This window comes from Cebus imitator, unplaced genomic scaffold (genome assembly GCF_001604975.1).
Source record: "Cebus imitator isolate Cc_AM_T3 unplaced genomic scaffold, Cebus_imitator-1.0 Scaffold178, whole genome shotgun sequence".
Lineage (NCBI taxonomy): Eukaryota > Metazoa > Chordata > Mammalia > Primates > Cebidae > Cebus > Cebus imitator.
The window spans coordinates 98,206-117,351 of NW_016107493.1; the positions used below are offsets into that span (position 1 = coordinate 98,206).

General features: G+C 39.5%; 1 protein-coding gene and 1 pseudogene across 3 annotated transcripts in view; both read right to left on the reverse strand.

The window, feature by feature from the left end:
• Window positions 1–1,635: 1,635 nt before the first annotated feature.
• The window catches only part of RFTN2 (raftlin family member 2), a 69,095-nt gene continuing 51,584 nt past the window's right edge, over window positions 1,636–19,146 (reverse strand). Inside the window, exons 8-9 of one of the 2 annotated variants that reach the window (XM_017545172.1) lie at window positions 17,610–17,688; window positions 1,636–3,141 (exon numbers count right to left, since the gene is read on the reverse strand). In XM_017545172.1, coding sequence (XP_017400661.1) covers window positions 2,872–3,141; window positions 17,610–17,688 — 349 coding nt within the window. In that variant the 3' untranslated portion in view covers window positions 1,636–2,871. Of the gene's footprint in view, window positions 3,145–17,609; window positions 17,689–19,146 lie in introns of both variants that reach the window. The other variant, XM_017545171.1, reaches the window with a different exon arrangement.
• Window positions 15,384–15,948, reverse strand: LOC108315716 (annotated as a pseudogene). The gene has a single exon (XR_001830054.2). The product of XR_001830054.2 is annotated as a 60S ribosomal protein L24-like (transcript).

The following is a 19,146-nucleotide window of genomic DNA, read 5'->3' on the forward strand; positions in this document are numbered from 1 at the left end:
GCTCCCTACAACCTATACCGCCCTGGTTCAAGCAATTCTCCTGCCTTAGCCTCCTGAGTAGCTGGGACTACAGGCGCCCACTACCACACCTAACTTTTGTATTTTTAGTAGAGACGGGGTTTCACAATATTGACCAGGCTGGTCTCGAACTCCTGACCTTGTGATCCACCCACCTTGGCCTTCCAAAGTGCTGGGATTACAGACATGAGCCACCGCGTTTGGCCTTGTTCTTTTTTTAAAGAATAGACTCAGAATTATTTATGCATATTTAAAATGCTCTAGAACTACTTGGTCATAAATTATTCACTATCATACAAATTCATCACCTAACATAAGGGTAATTGTTGGAGCAATGCTTCTAAAATAGGTTTTGAGGCTATGACAGACTAGTAAGTTAATTTTAATAAAAGTTATTTTAATAAGAAGAAATAACAGATTAAAAATAAACTGAGAGGGGAGGGGAGAAAAAATGAAAAAGTATGCTTACAGGAATTTTTTTAAAAAGCGAGTTGCTTGGCTGGGAGCAGTGGCTCATGCCTGTAATCTCAGTACATTGGGAGGCCAAGGCGGGTGGCTTGCCTGAGGCTAGGAGTTCGAGACCAGCCTGGCCAACATGGTAAAACCCCATCTCTGCTAAAATTATACAAATTAGCTGGGTGTAGTGGTGCATGCCTGTAATCCCTGCTACTCAGGAGGCTGAGGCAGGAGAATCACTTGAACCTGGGAGGCAGCAGTGGGCCGAGACTGGAGCCTGGGTGACAGAGTGAGACTCTGTCTCAAAAAAAAAAAAAAAAGCTATTGCTATATTTCTGAGTTTTTTCTTAGTCAAATGTAAATTTCTGTCTCTGTTTTTTAATTGACTGCTTCCAATCCCCTATGTATATGGACTGAATGATAAAGGAGTCTCTACCTCTCACAGACTCTGGCATTGGGAAAAACAGATTTTTCTGATTTGTTCTTTGTGCTTCCTAACTTCATTGTATTTCGTGGACTCTGGAAGCATTGATTGTTTCTACCAAAAATCCACTAACTTTTGACTATGGAACTCAAGTCCATCTAAAAGTCAAAAACCATTTCTGCAAATATTGTTGATACCTATTTCTATAGAATAAGACTGAGCAGAATATTCTTAAATTCCTTTATACTGTTACCTCTGGATAATAAAAGTGGAATAATTCCTGTTAATTTTATCAGCAGTTCATGGAGACTGACTTAGTTTAGATATACTATACATTTGATAACATGTAATATATATCTGTTATATTATAAAACATGAGGGCCAGGCATGGTGGCTCACACCTATAATCCCAGCACTTCGGGAGGCTGATGGGGGTGGATTGCTTGAGCTCAGGAGTTTGAGACCAGCCTGGGCAATGTAGTAAATTCCTGTCTCTACTAAAAATACAAAATAAGGTGGTACAGTGGCACACACCTGTAGTCTCAGCTACTACAGAGGCTGAGGCAGGAGAATCGCTTGAACCCAGGAGGCGGAAGCTGCAGTGAGCTGAGATTGTAACACTCACTCCAGCCTGGCTGACAGAGCAAGACTCTGTCTCAAAAAANAACCCATAAAAAACCCAAAAAACAAAAAAAGCAAAACATATAAATATTTGTGTTCAATAAAACAATAACCCAATAAACATGATGTTTTATTATTAAAATCTTACAATGTCAACATCAATGTTAATAAAAATAGATAATAGGCTGAATTCATCAATGATAGAGTAAGTTGTAACTCACTTGAAGATTCCATCTTTCAAAGTAAGCCTTTCATAGATAAATGAAAATCCTCTATTTCGTAGAATTTTAAAGATTGTTAAAGACTGGGTCAAGGCAGAGCCACCTCTATTAGAAGGGGAAAGAAAAGCAAGATGAAACAAATAGGTTATCGTACATATTGCATGTGCTATGAGATCTTTCTACTCCTGCTGGATTGAAAATTCTAGATTTCAACATTCTGCAGGATTTAGCAAGTCAATAAAAGCAGAATTCAAATCTAGACTGATGGAAAAGACTTCAGTTTCCACTTGAAATTGATGTTTTTCCTCTTCATAGTACTTGCACTTTAAACAAATGAAATCTTACTGTCTACTAAGGTATTTATGTGTTGAGATTATGGGTTCTTTTCATATTGAATTTTAAGAGATGCTGCTTTGCTGTCTGCATTTTTAGGCTATTAGGAGCAATAATGTTTACTTGCAACGAATCAGTACAGGGTTGGTGACACGGTGACCCTTTAAAAGAAAGACAATATAAAAAAGAATTTTTTCAAAAAATATTTTAACATATAGGGACTTGCTTTGTATATACATGCTATAGTTAAAGATAAAACGTGGATTAATTATTATACTTGGGAAATAGGTATTTATTTTCACTAATGAGCTCTGTGTGTGTATGTGCGTGTGTGTGTGTGTGTGTGTGTATGTGTGTTCGAGGGAGAGAGAGAGAGAGAAAGGAGAGAGAGAGAGAGATTATTTTTTAGCTTAAATAAGACTATAACTTCCTGAGAACCCTCTCTAATTAGGTAAAACACTGATTGAGATATTCAGTCTCCTTAACAAGAATTGTAAGAAAAGTCTACTTTGTACATTCATAAGCTGAAACAGATTATCATGTAGTAACAAAATGGGACATCTGTTTAACCAGATGTTTTAGTTTAGAGACGTGTAAATATGATTCTAAATGTATAAATATGTTGGTTATTCTTCCTTGTCTGGGAAGTTGTGCCAAAGTTTACATAGATTAGAGGAAAGGTTGAGTCTGGAAAAATTAAAAAATATTACATAAATGCAGAGAAAGTAATACAATAAGGTCAGTTGGCAGTGATTTTAACAATTATATACAGGGCCTTCCTTTGCTTCACCTCATGGCTCACATACAAGTGACCTGAGTCACTCCATCTTCCTGATCTAACTGTCCGTCATCTAATTCCCGGAGGACACTGTCGCTGCTGCTGAACCCAGAGAAGCTGTTGTGCTGTGCCAGCCTCCCCTCCTTTGTCCAGCATTCCCTGGAGGGAGAAAGGGGGCACTCCTCAGGTGGGTGTCTGCTCTCTGCAGGTTGTGATGCGGTTGTGTCTAATCCGATGCTCCTACTGGTGGCTTTGTTCTTGTCTTCACCTTTTATGTGGCGGCTGGCTTTCTTCTGAAACACAAGACATTGGTGACCAGGAGTTAAAAAGATGAGTGTTTCCTGTCCCTCTGCTCTAACATATGCTGCTTTTCTGCCTCCTGGAATGTCCTTCCTCCCAACCTCCCCACCCCCCAGGCTCTTCAAAATCCTGTTCATCTTCAACGACCAGCTCAGGGCCACCTCCACATTCCCCTCTCCACCCAATAGAAGTGAACTCCATTATCCCTGTTTTGCAACTCTCTGTAGGTTCCTGGCACATCATTCTCATTGGCAGATACGTATGTACACATCTCGGCCCTCAAGGACATCTCTAAGGAAATAAATTTGTTGAAATCATACTTTGGGAGAACAAAGCAAGGTAGAAACCATTTTCTTCTTAGTGTTAGTTGGGATCTATACAGCAGAAAAAGTGCTTCAATGGCCACCTTACACCCATTTCATGTAGGCACAGGCTGCACAGAGGAGTCACAGTGATATGGTTTGGCTGTGTCCCCACCCAAATCTCTTCTTGAATTGTAGCTCCCGTAATTCCCATGTGTTGTGGGAGGGACCCAGTGGGAGGTACTTGAATCATGGGGGTGGGTCTCATCCCGTGAATAAGTCTCATGAGATCTGATGTTTTATAAAGGGGAGTTCCCTTGCACATGCCCTCTCTTGCCTGCCACCATGTAGGACGGGACTTTTCTCGTCATTCACCTTCCGCCATGATTGTGAGGCCTCCCCAGCCACGTGGAACTGTGAGTCAATTAAACCTCTTTCCTTTATAAATTATCCAGTCATGGGTGTGTCTTTATTAGCAGTGTGAGAACAGACTAATACACACGGATAATTCAGACTGAGTTTATTTTGAGCGAGTGTCTAGAATGTCTTCAAGGGTGAAGTCCTGCTGCAAACTGCTTCTGCCTGACAGAGTATAAACGCTCAATAATTCAATTCAGCTCATTCAGACTCTCTGATCATCTGTAGATGTTTTCGCTGATAAATATTTACTGAGGGCAGAGAATGTTCTTGGTTTAGTCCAGAATAAAGGGACATGGTCTCTGCCGATGAAACTTGGGTCAAAATAAGGTATCTAGCTGAGCGAAGTGGCATAAGCCTGTAGGCCCAGCTACTCAGGAGGCTGAAATGGGAGGATTGCTTGGGCCCAGGAGTTTGGGGCCAGCTTAGGCAACATAGTGATACATCAGGTCATATATATATATGAAAAAAATAAGGTAGCTAAGTCAATAAAAGGAAAGCACAACAAGAATAATTAGCTGTTTAACTTGTGATGTTCAGACTCCTGATGAGATTTCATTTTAAGAGCCTTTTTTTTTTGACAGTCTTGCTCTGTCGCCTAGGCTGGAGTGCAGTGGTGCAACCTCAGCACACTGTAGCCTCTGCCTCCCTGGTTCTAGCAATTCTCTTGCCTCAGCTTCCTGAGTAGCTGGGATTCCAGGCATGCACCACCATACCCAGCTAATTTTTATGTTATTAGTAGAGACAGGGTTTCACCATGTTGGCAAGGCTGGTCTTGAACTCCTGATCTCAGGTGATCTGCCCATCTCTGCCTCCCAAAGTGCTGGGATTACTGGTGTGAACCACTGCATCTGGCCCTTTTAAAAGCTTATTTAACATTGATAACATGGCAGATATTAGAGAACATGATCATATACTCCCAGGCACATAAAACTGAATATAGATTGAAAGATACATTTAAAAATCATAGTAACTTCCCAGTTTACAAAGAACCCATTTACTGAACATTCATTTATGTGTTAGTTGGGAACTAGGATTGCATTTTCCTGAATGTAAGAGCTAAAATTATAAAATTCTTAGAAAAATCATAGAAATTGAATGCGCAGGCTGATCTTACAAAAGTTTATTAATGATTTGTCTGTTGAAATGTAGTGTGGCCGGGCACGGTGGCTCACGCCTGTAATCCCAGCAATTTGGGAGGCTGAGGTGGGCGGATCACCTGAGGTCAGGAGTTCGAGACCAGCCTGACCAATATGGTGAAACCCCATCTTAAAAAAATAAAAAATAAAAAAAATTTTGAAAAAAAAAATAAAAGAAGTGTAGTGTGTAAAATACTGGGGTATTTTCTGCTGGTTTTTACAGCAAATATACAAAGTAAACAAACAGCTTTATTAAGGTAGATTTTGTGAGCTACTGTGGAATGTAATGCCGTTTATGACATTGTTTGTACAGGAAGAGGCAGCCCCAGGGGGTTGCATAGAAAGGAGTGTATTGGCAGCTCAGAGGCAGCTCATCTTTTTCTTGGCCAAGTTACTGGAGTTGGGCAAGTTTAAGGGAAAAGTTGTGAAAGGGAAATAAACCTTGGGAGTCCCAAATCACTAAGCTAAAAGTAAAAGTCAAGCTGAGAATGGCGTAGGGCAAACCTGCCTCTCATTCTATTCAAATTCACCTCTCTGCTCTCTAAGATAAATACATATCTGATTGCCTCTTGGAGAGGCTAATCGGAAACTCAAAAGAATGCAACTATTTGTGTCTTATCTACCTATGGAAGCCCCCTCCCTGCTTTGAGTCATCTCAGCTTCAAGTTATCCAGTNAACCTGGAAGCCCCCTCCCGGTTTTAGTCCCATCTTTCCTACTGAACCAAAGTTCATCTTACATATGTTCATTGATGTCTCATGTCTCCCTAAAATGTATAAAACCAAACTGTGCTCTGACCACCTTGGGCACATGTCCTCAGGACCTCCTGAGGCTGTGTCATGGGCTTGAGTCTTCAACCTTGGCAAAATAAACTTTCTAAATTAACTGAGACCTGTCTTATATATCACAAAGTCAACAGTATATCCTTCCTCAACAAAGGCCCACCTTCCTGGTCCCAAGTTGGACACAGTTTGGTGTTTGTCACATTTCCCACTGGCACCCAGTGGAAATGCATTTGATATTCATCAAGTGCAAATATCAGCTCTTCGGTTCTTTTCCTGTTTATTTCTATTCACCAAATTTGTTGAATTTAATATATGCAGTGGAACCTGACAGATTCACTCTCAGAAAATGTACAAAATTTGAGAATGGCACTTTCTTCCCTGCACTGGGGCACTGGTCAGTTTTTTTCTTGTAAATTTGTTTAAGTTCCTTGTAGATTCTGGATATTAGCCCTTTGTCAAATGAAGAGATTACAAAAATTTTCTCTCATTCTGTAGGTTGCCTGTTCACTCTGATGATAGTTTCTTTTGCTGTGTAGAAGGTCTTTAATTTGATCCAATTTGTCAATTTTGGCTTTTGTTGCCATTTTTTTTTGGTGTTTTAGTCATGAAGTCTTTGCCCATGCCTATGTCCTGAATGATACTGGCTAGGTTCTCTTCCAGGGTTTTTATGGTTTTAGGTCTTATGTTTAAGTCTTTAATCCATCTTGAGTTAATTTTTGTATAAGGTGTAAGGAAGGGATCGATGGCTAGTCAGTTTTCGCAACACCATTTATTAAACAGGAAATCCTTTCCCCATTGCTTGTTTTTGTCAGGTTTGTCAAAGATCAGATGGTTGTAGATGTATGGTGTTATTTCTGAGGCCTCTGTTCTGTTCCATTGATTTATATCTCTGTTTTGGTACCAGTAACATGCTGTTTTTGTTACTGTAGCCTTGTAGTATAGTTTGAAGTAAGGTAGTGTGATGGCTCCAATTTTATTCTTTTTGTTTAGGATTTTCTTGGCTATGCAGACTCTTTTTTGGCTCCATATGAAATTTAAAGTAGTTTTTTTTTTGTTTTTTTTCTAATTCCGTGAAGAAAGTCAATGGTAGCTTGATGAGGATAGCATTGAATCTATTGATTACTTTGGGCAATATGGCCATTTTTATGATATTGATTCTTCCTATCCATGAGCATGGAATGTTTTTCCATTTGTTTGTGTCCTCTCTTATTTCCTTGAGCAGTGGTTTATAGGACCTCTTCCTTGAAGAGGTCCTTCATACCCCTTGTAAGTTGTGTTCCTAGGTATTTTATTTCCTTTGTAGCGATTATGAATGGGGGTTCACTCATGATTTGGCTCTCTGTGTCTGTTATTGGTGTATAGGACTGCTTGTGATTTTTGCACACTGATTTTGTATCCTGAGACTTTCCTGAAGTTGTTTATCAGCATAAGGAGATTTTGGGCCGAGGATGGGGTTTTCTAAATAAACAGTCTTGTCTTCTGCAAACAGAGACAATTTGACTTCCTCTGTTTTTAATTGAATACCTTTTACTTCTTTTTCTTGCCTGATTGCCCTGGCCAGAACTTCCAATACTATGTTGAATGGGAGTGGTGAGAGAGGGCATCCTTTGTCTTATGCCAGTTTTCAAAGGGAATGCTTCCAGTTTTTGCCCATTCAGTATGATATTGCCCATTCAGTATGATAGTGGGTTTGTCATAAATAGCTCTTATTATTTTGAGATATGTTCCATCAATACCTAGTTTATTGAAAGTTTTTAGCATGCAGGGCTGTTAAATTTTGTCAAAGGCCTTTTCTGCATCTATTGAAATAATCATGTGGTTTTTTATCATTGATTCTGTTTATGTGATGGATTATGTTTATTGATTTGCATATGTTGGACCAGCCTTGCATCCCAGGGACGAAGCCAACTTGATTGTGATAGATAAGCTTTTTGATGTGCTGCTGGGTTTGGTTTGTCAGTATTTTATTGAGAATTTTCACATCAGTGTTCATCAGGGATATTGGCCTGAAATTTTTTATGCTGGTTTCTCCCCAACTTTGTGGATTTATCTACCTTCAGTCTTTGATGTTGGTGACCTTTGGATGGGGTATCTGAGTGGACATCCTTTTGTTGATGTTGATACTATTCCTTTCTGTTTGTTAGTTTTCCTTACAGTCAGGTCCCTCTGCTGCAGGTCTGCTGGAGTTTGCTGGAGATCCACTCCAGACCCTGTTTGCCTGGGTATCATCAGTGGAGGCTGCAGATCAGCAAAGATTGATGCCTGTTCCTTCCTCTGGAAGCTTTGTCCTAGAGGAGCACCCACCAGATGCCAGCCAGAGCTCTCCTGTATAATGTGTCTGTCAGCCTCTACTGGGAGGTGTCTCCCAGTCAGGAGACACAGGGGTCAGGGACCTTCTTGAGGAGTTAATGTATCCCTTAGCAGAGCTTGAGGACTGTGCTGGGAGATCCACCACTCTCTTTAGAGCTGTCAGGCAGGGATGTTTAAGTCTGCTGAAGCTGTGCCCCTAGATACCCCTTCCCCTAGGTGCTCTTTCCTAGGGAAATGGAGGTTTTATCTATCAATCCCTGACTGGGCTGCTGCCTTTATTTTCGGAGATGCCCTGCCAAGAGAGGAGGAATCTAGAGAGGCAGTCTGGCTGCAGTGGCCTTGTTGAGCTGCAGTGGGCTCCGCCCAGTTCGAGCTTCCTGATGGCTTTGTTTACACTGTGAGTGTAAAATCACCTACTCAAGCCTCAGCAATAGCGGATGCCCCTCCCTCCATCAAGCTTGAGTGTCCCAGTGGAACCTCAGTCTGCTGTGCTGGCAGTGAAAATTTCAAGCCAGTGGATCTGAATCTTAGCTTGCTGGGTTCCCTGGGGGCTAAGCCAGACCACTTGGCTCCCTAGCTTCAGCCCCCTTTCCAGGAGAGTGAACAGTTCTGTCTTGCTGGCATTCCAGGTGTCATTGGTATATGAAAAAACAAACAAACAAACAAACAAACAAAAAACAAACAACCTCCTGCAGATAGCTCAGTGTCTGTCCAAACAGATGCCTGGTTTTGTGCTTGAAACCTAGGGCCTTGGTGGCATAGGCACTGGAGGAAATCTCCTGGTCTGCCAGTTGCGAAGACCAGGAGAAAAGTGCAGTATCTGGGCTGGAATGCACCATTCCTCCTGGTACAGTCTCTCATGGCTTCTCTTGGCTAGGGGAGAGAAATCCCCCGACCTCTTGCACTTCCCAGGTGAAGCAACACCCTACCCTGGGCTGCACCCAACCAGTCCCAATAAGATGAACCGGGAACCTCAGTTGGAAATGCAAAAATCACCCGCCTTCTGTGTCGATCTTGCTGGGCGCTGCAGATCGGAGCTGTTCCTATTCGGCCATCTTGCCAGCCACACCTCCGTATTTCTTTCAATAACAGAACCCTTCCTCCTGTAACACTCCACAGTTTTTAGCTGGGCATATGGTATTTCACTATGCTACCAGCATGCAGTTGCCAGATTACATTTCCCAGACCCCCTGCACATACATGTGGTGACAAAAATAAGTTCAAGCCAAAGGAATATAAGAAGAAATGAGGTCTATGACTTGGGGGTCATTGCTTTAGAACCATGCTTGGAATTCCTCTTTTCTGATTCTCCCTGGCTGGACATGGTAACAACTTCAGCAGCAGTCCTGAGGCAAGAGCCATATGTTGAGGGTGGCAGGGCAGACCAGTCATCAGGTAGCGCCATTACTCACCCTTGGGTGCCTGCCCAGCTTTAGACTATTATGAGAGAGAAAAGTCTTCCATTGTATTTAAGCCAGTCTCCACTGGATCTTTTTGATGGAGCAACTTAGTAACTAATATTTACTAATTAACGACTAGCACAGAAAAAAGTTGTTGGTGGCTAGTGCTTTTTTTTTTTTTTTTGGGGGGGGGATGGAGTTTTGCTCTGTTGCCCAGGCTGGAGTGCAGTGGTGTGATCTCAGCTCACTATAACTGCTGCCTTGTGGGTTCAAGTGATTCTCCTGCCTTAGCCTCCCCAGTAGCTAGGACTACAGGTGCCCACCACCATGCCTGGCTAATTTTTGTATTTTAAGTAGAGACAAGGTTTCACCAAGTTGGCCAGGCTGGCCTCGAATTCCTGACCTCCGGTTATTCACCTGCCTCAGCCTCCCAAAATGTTGGGATTACAGGCATGAGTTACCACTCCCAGCCATGCTTTTTAACTTAAAATAATTGCCCCAATTTTTCAGTCATGAAAAACTTCAAGTATACAGAAAGTTTAAAGGATAGTATAATAAACACCCATGTACCTACCACCTCATTCAACACTTGTTAATAGTTTGCCATATTTGCTTTATATATGCATATTTGTGCATGGCTGTGAGTGTTTTAGAATATCAAAAAATATCAATATACTACATTTTTTTTTTCTTTTCTTGAGACAAGGTCTCTGTCATCCGGGCTGGAGTGCAGAGGCATGCTCATGGCTCACTGGAACCTCTACCTCCTGGGCTCAAGGGATCCTCCCACCTCAGCCTCCCAAGCAGGTACGACTACAGGCATGTGTCACCACATCTGGCTAATCTTTGTATATTTTGTAAAGACGGGATTTCACCACATTGCTGAGGCTGGTCTTAAACTCTTGGGCTTAAGCTATCCAACTGCCTTGGCCTCCCAAAGTGCTGGGATTACAGGTGAGAGCCACCATGACTGGCCCACTGCTCTTCTCTCTACTAGCTGAACGTCGTTTTTAGCTGGAGAAAATGGAGGCTCATTTGTAGTGTCCAGATTTTTCTTCAGTTTCTCCATATAGTTAGTAGTGCTTAATCATCTGGTATTGAAAGAAAAATATTCCCATGAAAAATTAGCAACATCTCATATTACTAGGCACTGTGCCAGACACATCTACATATGTTTTCTAACTGACTCTCCTAGGAGCCCTGTGGCATGTCCTAATGTTGGCCATATTTTATAGATGAGGAAATGGGGGCTTGGAGAGTGTAGCCGAGGCTGTGTCTCTCCCTGCCCTCCAGGTCCCTGGAATCCCTTTCAGAGTTTGTTGTCTACTCTGGAGACTACCGAGTAAGAACCTGACTCTGAGTTAGTGGCAATCAAATTCTTTAAGTGACTTTTTATCTCTTGTAAATAAGTATCAAGGGGAAGTATGGACTCAAAAATTTAACTGAAATAGAGACTTTTAGGTAATACAAAAAATCTGATGAGTTTTATTTGAGTCTTCAAAAGAAACAAAAAATTACGAAAGGTTTTGGAAGAAAACTTGAAAAGCACATTTAACAGATGGAGATAAAGTCCTGATTAGAGTCTTTTACCCTACTCAGCATAGCTATCATTTCCTTGAATCCATTTAGAGGCCTCTCCCCAAAATAAAGAAACATAAAAATAGATGAAAGGAACAGCAAGATAAAAAGACCCTGACCTTTCGACACCACACAGAGAAAAGAGAAGTTAACAACTTCACTAAGCTTCATAAGCATTCCATGACCCAAGGACAGTCTTCACTGAAGGATAAAGACACAAAAAATATAGTATAGGCAATTTAAAGAGCAAATGATTCTTTGACATTTTATTTTTTAAATTATCATACAGTAAAAGTGACTTTGGGATGTACAATTCTACGAATTTTAATATGTGTATAGATTTAACCACATTTGCGACACAGAACAGTTCCACCACCCCAAAACACTCCTCTATATATCCCTGTATCACACCCTTTCACCAGCCCTAATCCCTGGAAACGATTGATCTATTCTTTCTTTTCTCTCTTTCGTGTTTTCTTTTTCTTTCCTTTTCTTTTATTTTTAAGACAGGGTTTCATCATGTTGGTCAGGCTGGTCTTGAACTCCTGACCTCAGGTGATCCGCCCGCCTTGGCCTCCAAAGTGCTTGGATTACAAGCGTGAGCTACCGCGCCCGGCCACAATTGATCTATTCTCTACACTGTAGTTTTGTCTTCTTGAGCATGTCATTTAAATAGAATTATACAGTCTGTAATATTTTGAGGCTGGCTCTTTTATTCATCAAAATACCTTTGAGATTCATCCAAGTTATGTGTATCAGTAAGTTTATTCCTATTTATTTTTATGTTTTACTTGTAGAAACAGACTTTATCTTATTTTACTTTTTTTTATGAGACAGGGTCCCAAGTTGCCCAAGTTGGTCTCAAACTCCTGGCCTGAAGGCCATCCACCTATCTTGGCCTCCCAGAGTGCTGGGATTACAGATGTAAATCATCATGCCCAGTCCTTTTTATTTCTGAGTATTTAATTGTATGGATGTACCACTGTTGTTTATTCATTCACTTGTTGAAGACATTTGGGTTATTTCCAGTTTGAGGTGATTATGAATAGAATTGCTACAAATATTTGTGTGTAGGGTTTTTGTGTGAATGTAAGTTTTTATTTCTCTAGAGTAAACACCCAAGAAGGGGACTGCTGGATCATATGGTAAGTGTCTGTAACTTCATAAGAAGTTGCCAAACTGTTTCCCGGGGTGGATGATATTGTTTGGCTCTGTGTCCTCAACCAAATCTCATCTTGTAGCTCCCATAACTTCCATGTGTTGTGGGAGGGACTCAGTGGGAGGGAATTGAATCAGAGGGACAGGTCTTTCCCATGCTGTTCTCATGATAGTGAATAAGCCTCACAAGTTCTGATAGTTTTAAAAATGGAGTTCCCCTGCAAAAGCTCTCTTTTTGCCTGCCACCATCCATGTAAGATGTGACTTGCTCCTCCTTGCCTTCCACCATGATTGTGAGGCCTCCTCAGCCACTCAGGAACTGTGAGTCCAATTAAATCTCTTTCTTTTGTAAATTGCCCAGTCTCAGGTATGTCATTATCAGCAGCGTGAAAACGGACTAACACAGTGGATATACCATTTTGCATCCCCAGCAGCTGTGTATGAGAGTCCTGATTGCTACTCATCCTCCCTAGTTCTTGGTATTGTCACTATATTTTATTTTAACCATTTTAACAGGTATATGATATCTCATTATGAGTTTGCATTTGCACACCCCTAATGACTAGTGATTGAAATATCTTTTCATGTATTTATTTCTCATTTACATATCCTCATTGGTGAGGTGTTCCAGTCTTTTAACTATTTTTTAACTAAATTGTTTTCTTACTCCTGAATTGTAAGAGTCCTTTCTTGATACCCTCTGGGTAAAATCGTTTGCTATGTATATAATCTCTGAGTCTTTTTCTCTCAGTTTATGGCTTGTATTTTCCTTCTGTTAACAATGTCATTCACAGAACGAAAGTTTTATATTTTGATGAAGTCTCTTTTTCAATTTTTAAATACATTATGCTTTTGGTGTTCTGTGTAAAAAATTTTTTTTTTTTTTTTTTTTTGAGACAGGTTCTCACTCTGTTTCTCAGTCTGGAGTATAGTGGTGTGATCATGACTCACTGCAGCCTCAACCTCTCAGGTTCCAGCAATCTCCCCACCTTACCCCCACAAGTAGCTGGGATTACAGGTGCTCACCACCATGCCCAGCTAATTTTTGTAGTTTTTGTAGAGACAGAGTTTTGCCATGCTGACCAGGCTGGTCTCAAACTCCTGGACTCAAGTGATCCTCCTGCCTCAGACTCCCAAAATGCTGAGATTACAGGTGTGAGCCACTGTACCTGGCTCCTAAAAACTCTGCCTAGCTCCACTTTATGAAGATTTTTCTCCTATGTTTTTTCCCTAATAGTTTTCTAGTTTTACTAAAATGAATTATCTCTTAATAGCTTAGAGAAAACTGAGGCAGTAAATGAGTCTAAATATTTTGAAATGACATTTTTCATGTTTAAAAACATTCGCAAGTATCTAGAATATTGCATAAGATATATCTGTGAAATATAAAACAAATTCCAAAAGTAAAGGTCTCCATAACTTCAGAAGAAAACATTCCAATGATATGCTTTCTTCATTGTGCAATTCTCAATTTCCTCTTCCACAACAAGGGCATGAAATGGGTTTGTTGAATGTAACAGTACTGTTCCGTGGTGAGTGAAATTGGATAGAAAAAGTCTTATATTTCTTGACATTAGTCTTAGTAAAAGAAACAAGAGAAATTTTTTTCAAAGGTCAGACTCCCCATGAAATTTATTGTTTAATGAAAATGCACTGACAATCCTAGGACAACACTTGTAATGTCTGAAATATCTAGCAACTGTTTTTAAAGCTAAACATCTTTGAAAAAATTCTTTGAAATATTTTATAAATGAAGCAATCCCCCCATCAACCCTTTCCAAACAATAACTGATTTCAAAGTATTAACAAAGAAGAGTGCTTTTATGGATCTCTGACTGCATAAATTTTTTCAAGGCATATTATAAATACAACTTTCATAAATATATATGAGATAGCTGAATTAATTTTTTGGTAATAAATTAACTCTGTAGTGATATTAATAGTTTACTTTCCCAAGAGTATTACTGCCATTTTGAAGTATAGTAAGAAATTATTTCCTTATGTTAAAACTGAAAGAATTTCCATATCAGCTTTCTGTTATAGCTGTTAGACACTTTGGCTCCTACCTAAGCTGTTCTGCCCTGAAATACTCTCAAGATCCTGAGATTTCTTACTAGAAAAATTAAACACTTGTCAAATGAAGAAATAGTAAATCCATTTAGAAGCAGTATTGTAAGTTATAAGATAATTATTATTAGATTTGTCATTGATACAAGTCAACTCTATTTACTTCCCATTATGTAAATGAACCAGTAATTTTATATTACAGTGAAATATAAAGATTACCCAAAGAAAAGTTACGACTAGACACTACTGGATATATCAAAGTTAAACAAAAAAGGGCTGGGTACAGTGGTGAGCACCTGTAACCCAACTACTTGGGAGGCTAAGGTGGAAGAATTACTTGAACTCAGGAGTTTGAGACCAGACTGGGCAACACAGGGAGTCCCTGTCACATAAAAAAGTAAAATATGATAAACAAAAAGAGCCTAAGTATTTTCAGGAAATTAAAAATCTGATATCTAATATTAAGTAAAAGTGACTCTGAAGTAGCTGGATTTTGATCTTATATTTTCACAAACACAACTTCATGGCCCTCAGTAAATTAAAACTCCATGAGGCTGTGAATTCTGATGATTTTTCCTAAAAATAATGGCCATTTGTAGAATGTTAAAAAAAAAAAAAAGAAAGAAAAAATAAAGAGATTATGACATGATGAGAAGTTTGCTTTGGGGAAAAAAGAAAGGACAACTTTTTCTGGCCATTCTCTACATATTCCCACCTTTGCTTCTTTTAGGCAGAATATGTCTTTTATTTATTCATTTTTTTTTTGAGACGGGCTCTCACTCTCACTCAGGCTGGAATGCAGTGGCACTATCACAGCTCACTGCAGTGCTGAATCCTGGGCTCAAGTGATCTTCTCACTTCTATATCCCAAGTAGCTGGGACTACAGGCATGTGCCACGATGCTTGGTTAATTTATTTTTTATTTTTTTGTAGATGCAGGGTCTGCCAATGTTTCCCAGGCTGGTCTCAAACTCCTGGGTTCAAGTAATTCTCCCACCTCAGCCTCTCAAAGTGTTGGGATTACAGGTGTGAGCCCTTGTGCATGGCTTAGACAGAATATTTTTCTTTCTTTCTTTCTTTCTTTCTTTTCTTTTTTCTTTTTAGAGTTATAATCCAATCTTTATTTAAAAATCTAATCTGCCAGCTTAGCTTTTTCTACCAACTCGGGGAGCTGAAACTTTCACAGGCTTCACAATCTTTTGCTTAGGTGCTGCCTTTGTAGGTGCCTTAGCAGCAGCCATTGCAGTCTCTTTAGATGCTTGCTTAGCCTTTTTTGCTTCCTTGGCAGCCCTGATAGCTTGTTCTCACTGAGCCTTTCTAACTTCAGGTTTCTGATTCCTCTTGGCCATGACATCAGCAAGAGATGCACCAGTAATGGCCCTCTGGAATTTGACTGCTCGGTGCGTTCTTTTCTTTTGAATTTCTTCCTACTGTCCCTTTTTGTGCTTTCTTCTGTCGAGGACAGTCCAGTTTATCTGCTGAGGATTCCTCTTGGAAAAGAAAGCCGACTCGCATTTTGCATTAAGAAACTGGAAAACTTTCCCGTCGGTCCTGGCGTGTCCGGGGTAGATCTTGCACCCGCTGAAACTGCACAGCTCGAACTTCATGGCAGCGGCTCCCCGGTAAGAGAAAAGATGGTGAAGAGAAATCTTTTTTTTTTTTTTGAGAAGAAATTTTGTTCTTGTTGCCCAGGCTGGAGTGTAATGGCGTAATCCGGCTCACTGTAACCTCCCACTCCAGGGTTCAACCAGTTCTCCTGCCTCAGCGTCCCAAGCAGCTGGGATTATAGGCACCCACCACCCTGCCCAGTTGGGTGTATTTTTTGTATTTTTAGTAGAGAAGGGGTTTCACTATGTTGGCCAGGCTGGTCTTGAGCTCCTGACCTCAGGCGATCCACTCACCTTGGCCTCCCAAAGTGCTTGGATTATAGGCATGAACCACTGCGTCCGGCCCAGAATATTTCTTAATAAAATGAACTTGAGTAAATCTCATTGTTGTGGAGGAGTGCAGTGCTCACCTGCGGGCTTTAATGTGATCTTTCTAATATCCGTGTACTTGGTCATTCTATTCTCCTGCCTCTCCATCTTCCCATCCACCTCTCTACCTATCTACCTATTTACCTCCTGAGCTAGCCAGCCTCTTTCCAAAATTAATGTGAGACAATTTAACATGGCTGTATTATACACAAAGTCAGTCTAGCTCTTTGATAGTTTAGATAACTTTAAAATTTACTAAATAATGTTTTATTTTTTCAAATATCTGCAGCTTTGCCCCAAAACATAAAACAGTGTTTTCTTGATTTAGGTACAAAAAAAGAATCACTTTAAATAGTTTTCTGGTCCATTTGCAAATTTCTTGTTTTGCAAGTTATGCTTTATTAATACCCAGATTTCCTCATTCAATCATTGTATTCTAGCTGTGCATCCAGTAAGAACAAGGTCACTTGAGGCTCAGAATAGCCCTTCAGCAAAGTGCTGAAAAAATACAGACTTGAGAAGATAATATAAAAGAAAAGTGTTGCCAAAGGTCAAGATAGCCAAGGGTTGCATGGATGTGTTGCAAGATCAGGCACATTCACAAGATTTAGAACGGCAGGGGCAGAAAAAACTGTTCCTTTATCCTCTTAGGTTCAGTAGCTGAGAACGACAAATTAAACTGACAAAAGACATATCAATAGGAGAAAAGGTTTATTTTCAATGCACACAGTCTCTTCACAGAAAAGTAGCAAAACCTCAATGAGGCAGTTCGGTGTAGAAGATCTAGGAGTTTATATACCATTTTAACAAAGGGTGATAAGTTGTGGACAGGTGACTAGACAAAGGAAAAGGAGTTTGGGTTTCTGGGGACGTAAATTGTGAGAAGGCAAATACATGGGGTAAACTAATGGAAGATCAAGCTTATTTTAGTAAGGTTTGTTTTTGCAGACTTATCAGTAGGAATTGTCTCTGGTGATTAGACACCTTTATAAATGGAAATTTACGTCACCTTTATAAAGTGAAATATATGCCCTGTTTTTCAGCAGAAAGATAGAGGACAGAGAGTTCCCCCTGTGTCTGCTGTTTCTTAATTGCCTTCAGCTCAAAATAATCCTCATGCAAAAATGGCATATTTTGAGATGGCATATTAGAATCCCCTTTGGAACTATTTCATGTTGCCTGATTGCTAGCACATTTCCCTTATAGGTTGGTTCAGAGGACTGTTACCATATCATGTCCATGCTTCCTCATTTGGAATTACAATGAGAGTTTAAGGATTAAATGCTTCAATATAACATTCAGTTAATAAAACATCAATTTTACTCACATCTGGTGTTTGAACAGCTGAATTCCACATAACTGGCCTCTGAAGGAATACGATCTGCTTTGTAGCCAAATTCCCTTCACTGCAAATTAAAACAATAGTATTAGTATTTCTGAATTAGTAATTCTCTATAGTTCATAATTGGCTGGAATATTCCATATGTAGTTTTGTAAAATAATCTTCTGACCAAAAATAATTATAAAACATAATTCTTTTTTTTCTTCCAGTGATGGAAAAAATGTAAAACATAATTCTATAAAAACCACATCTGGAAAAAGAAGAACGACCCCTAAAAAACTGAATATGGTCACTACAAAAGGAAACAATTTTAATGTTTAAAGACTCTTGTAGTCTCACCAAACTGACATCAATATTTTCGTTTCTTTGTTTCCCCTCTTAGTCTTTATCAGCTTGTGTATTTGCATGTCTGTAATCACTGCATATTTATATTTTGTTTCTATGCCCTTCACTGAATACTCTTTTTTTGTTTGTACACTGTAATCGTCTTTTTAATGGTTGCATAATAACTCAAAGAATTAAAATATCAAAATGTACTCAACCTTTCTTTTATTATTGGAAAATAAGGTTGCTTCCAGTTTCTTGCCAGTTATAAATAAATGATGCTGTTATAAAAAATATGTATTGTATTCATCTTATGAATTATTTTCTTGAAACGAATACTTAGGAGTGGGATTATTAGCTCAAAGCTTATGATTTAAACTCCTTGGTATTCATTGCCAAATTTGCCTTACAAACAGAAGAGACCAATTTAGGCTGCCACATGTGAGAAAATTTACATTCATTTTCAATTGAGGGACTTCAACTATAGCTAGTTTTACTCTCAGATGCTTCTTTGTAGCCAGCTACTCAGTATTCTCCCTATTTAACTATCATCATGGCAAATTACCCCTTGCCAAAGACTACTTGGGGTTTGTATTCCTCTGAAATGCTTTTCACAGAGTCTCCATGGATTTATGGGGAGGAGTGTCTGTAGCTAATGTTGCTCAGTTACGACTTTTATTATGCAAAAAACCCAAACAAAACCTTACTATTAGCTGCATTTTATGCTGAGCTCTTTTTCTGGAAAGTGAATGCAACACTGAAACTCTGGCTTTAGTTATATATCAACTGCACACCATTTGCAAATCCCGACCTTACTGATACCACTGAATTTTGAGAAATATCAAATCTTTCTCAAAGTGATAACAGGAGACTGCTTCTTTTTTATTTTCATTTTTGAAAGACTGTTTCTAGTCTAATCTCATTAGAGCAAAAAACTTACATAAAACATATAGTAACTTTGGGAACAAATCATGAGGCTTTGGTACACGGATAGGATTAGCATGTGTACAGAAAAGGCTGGTCATATGTTTTGGAAGCATGAAGTATACTGGAAAAAGTCATGGTTTTGGAACCAGACAGTTCCTGTGTTCAAATCCAAATTTTGTCATAGTATCTAATAGTTGACACCTTTAATCAATTAAACCTTAAATTCTCTGACTGTTTTCTATAAGGGACCTTGATAAGTGATAAGTGAAGA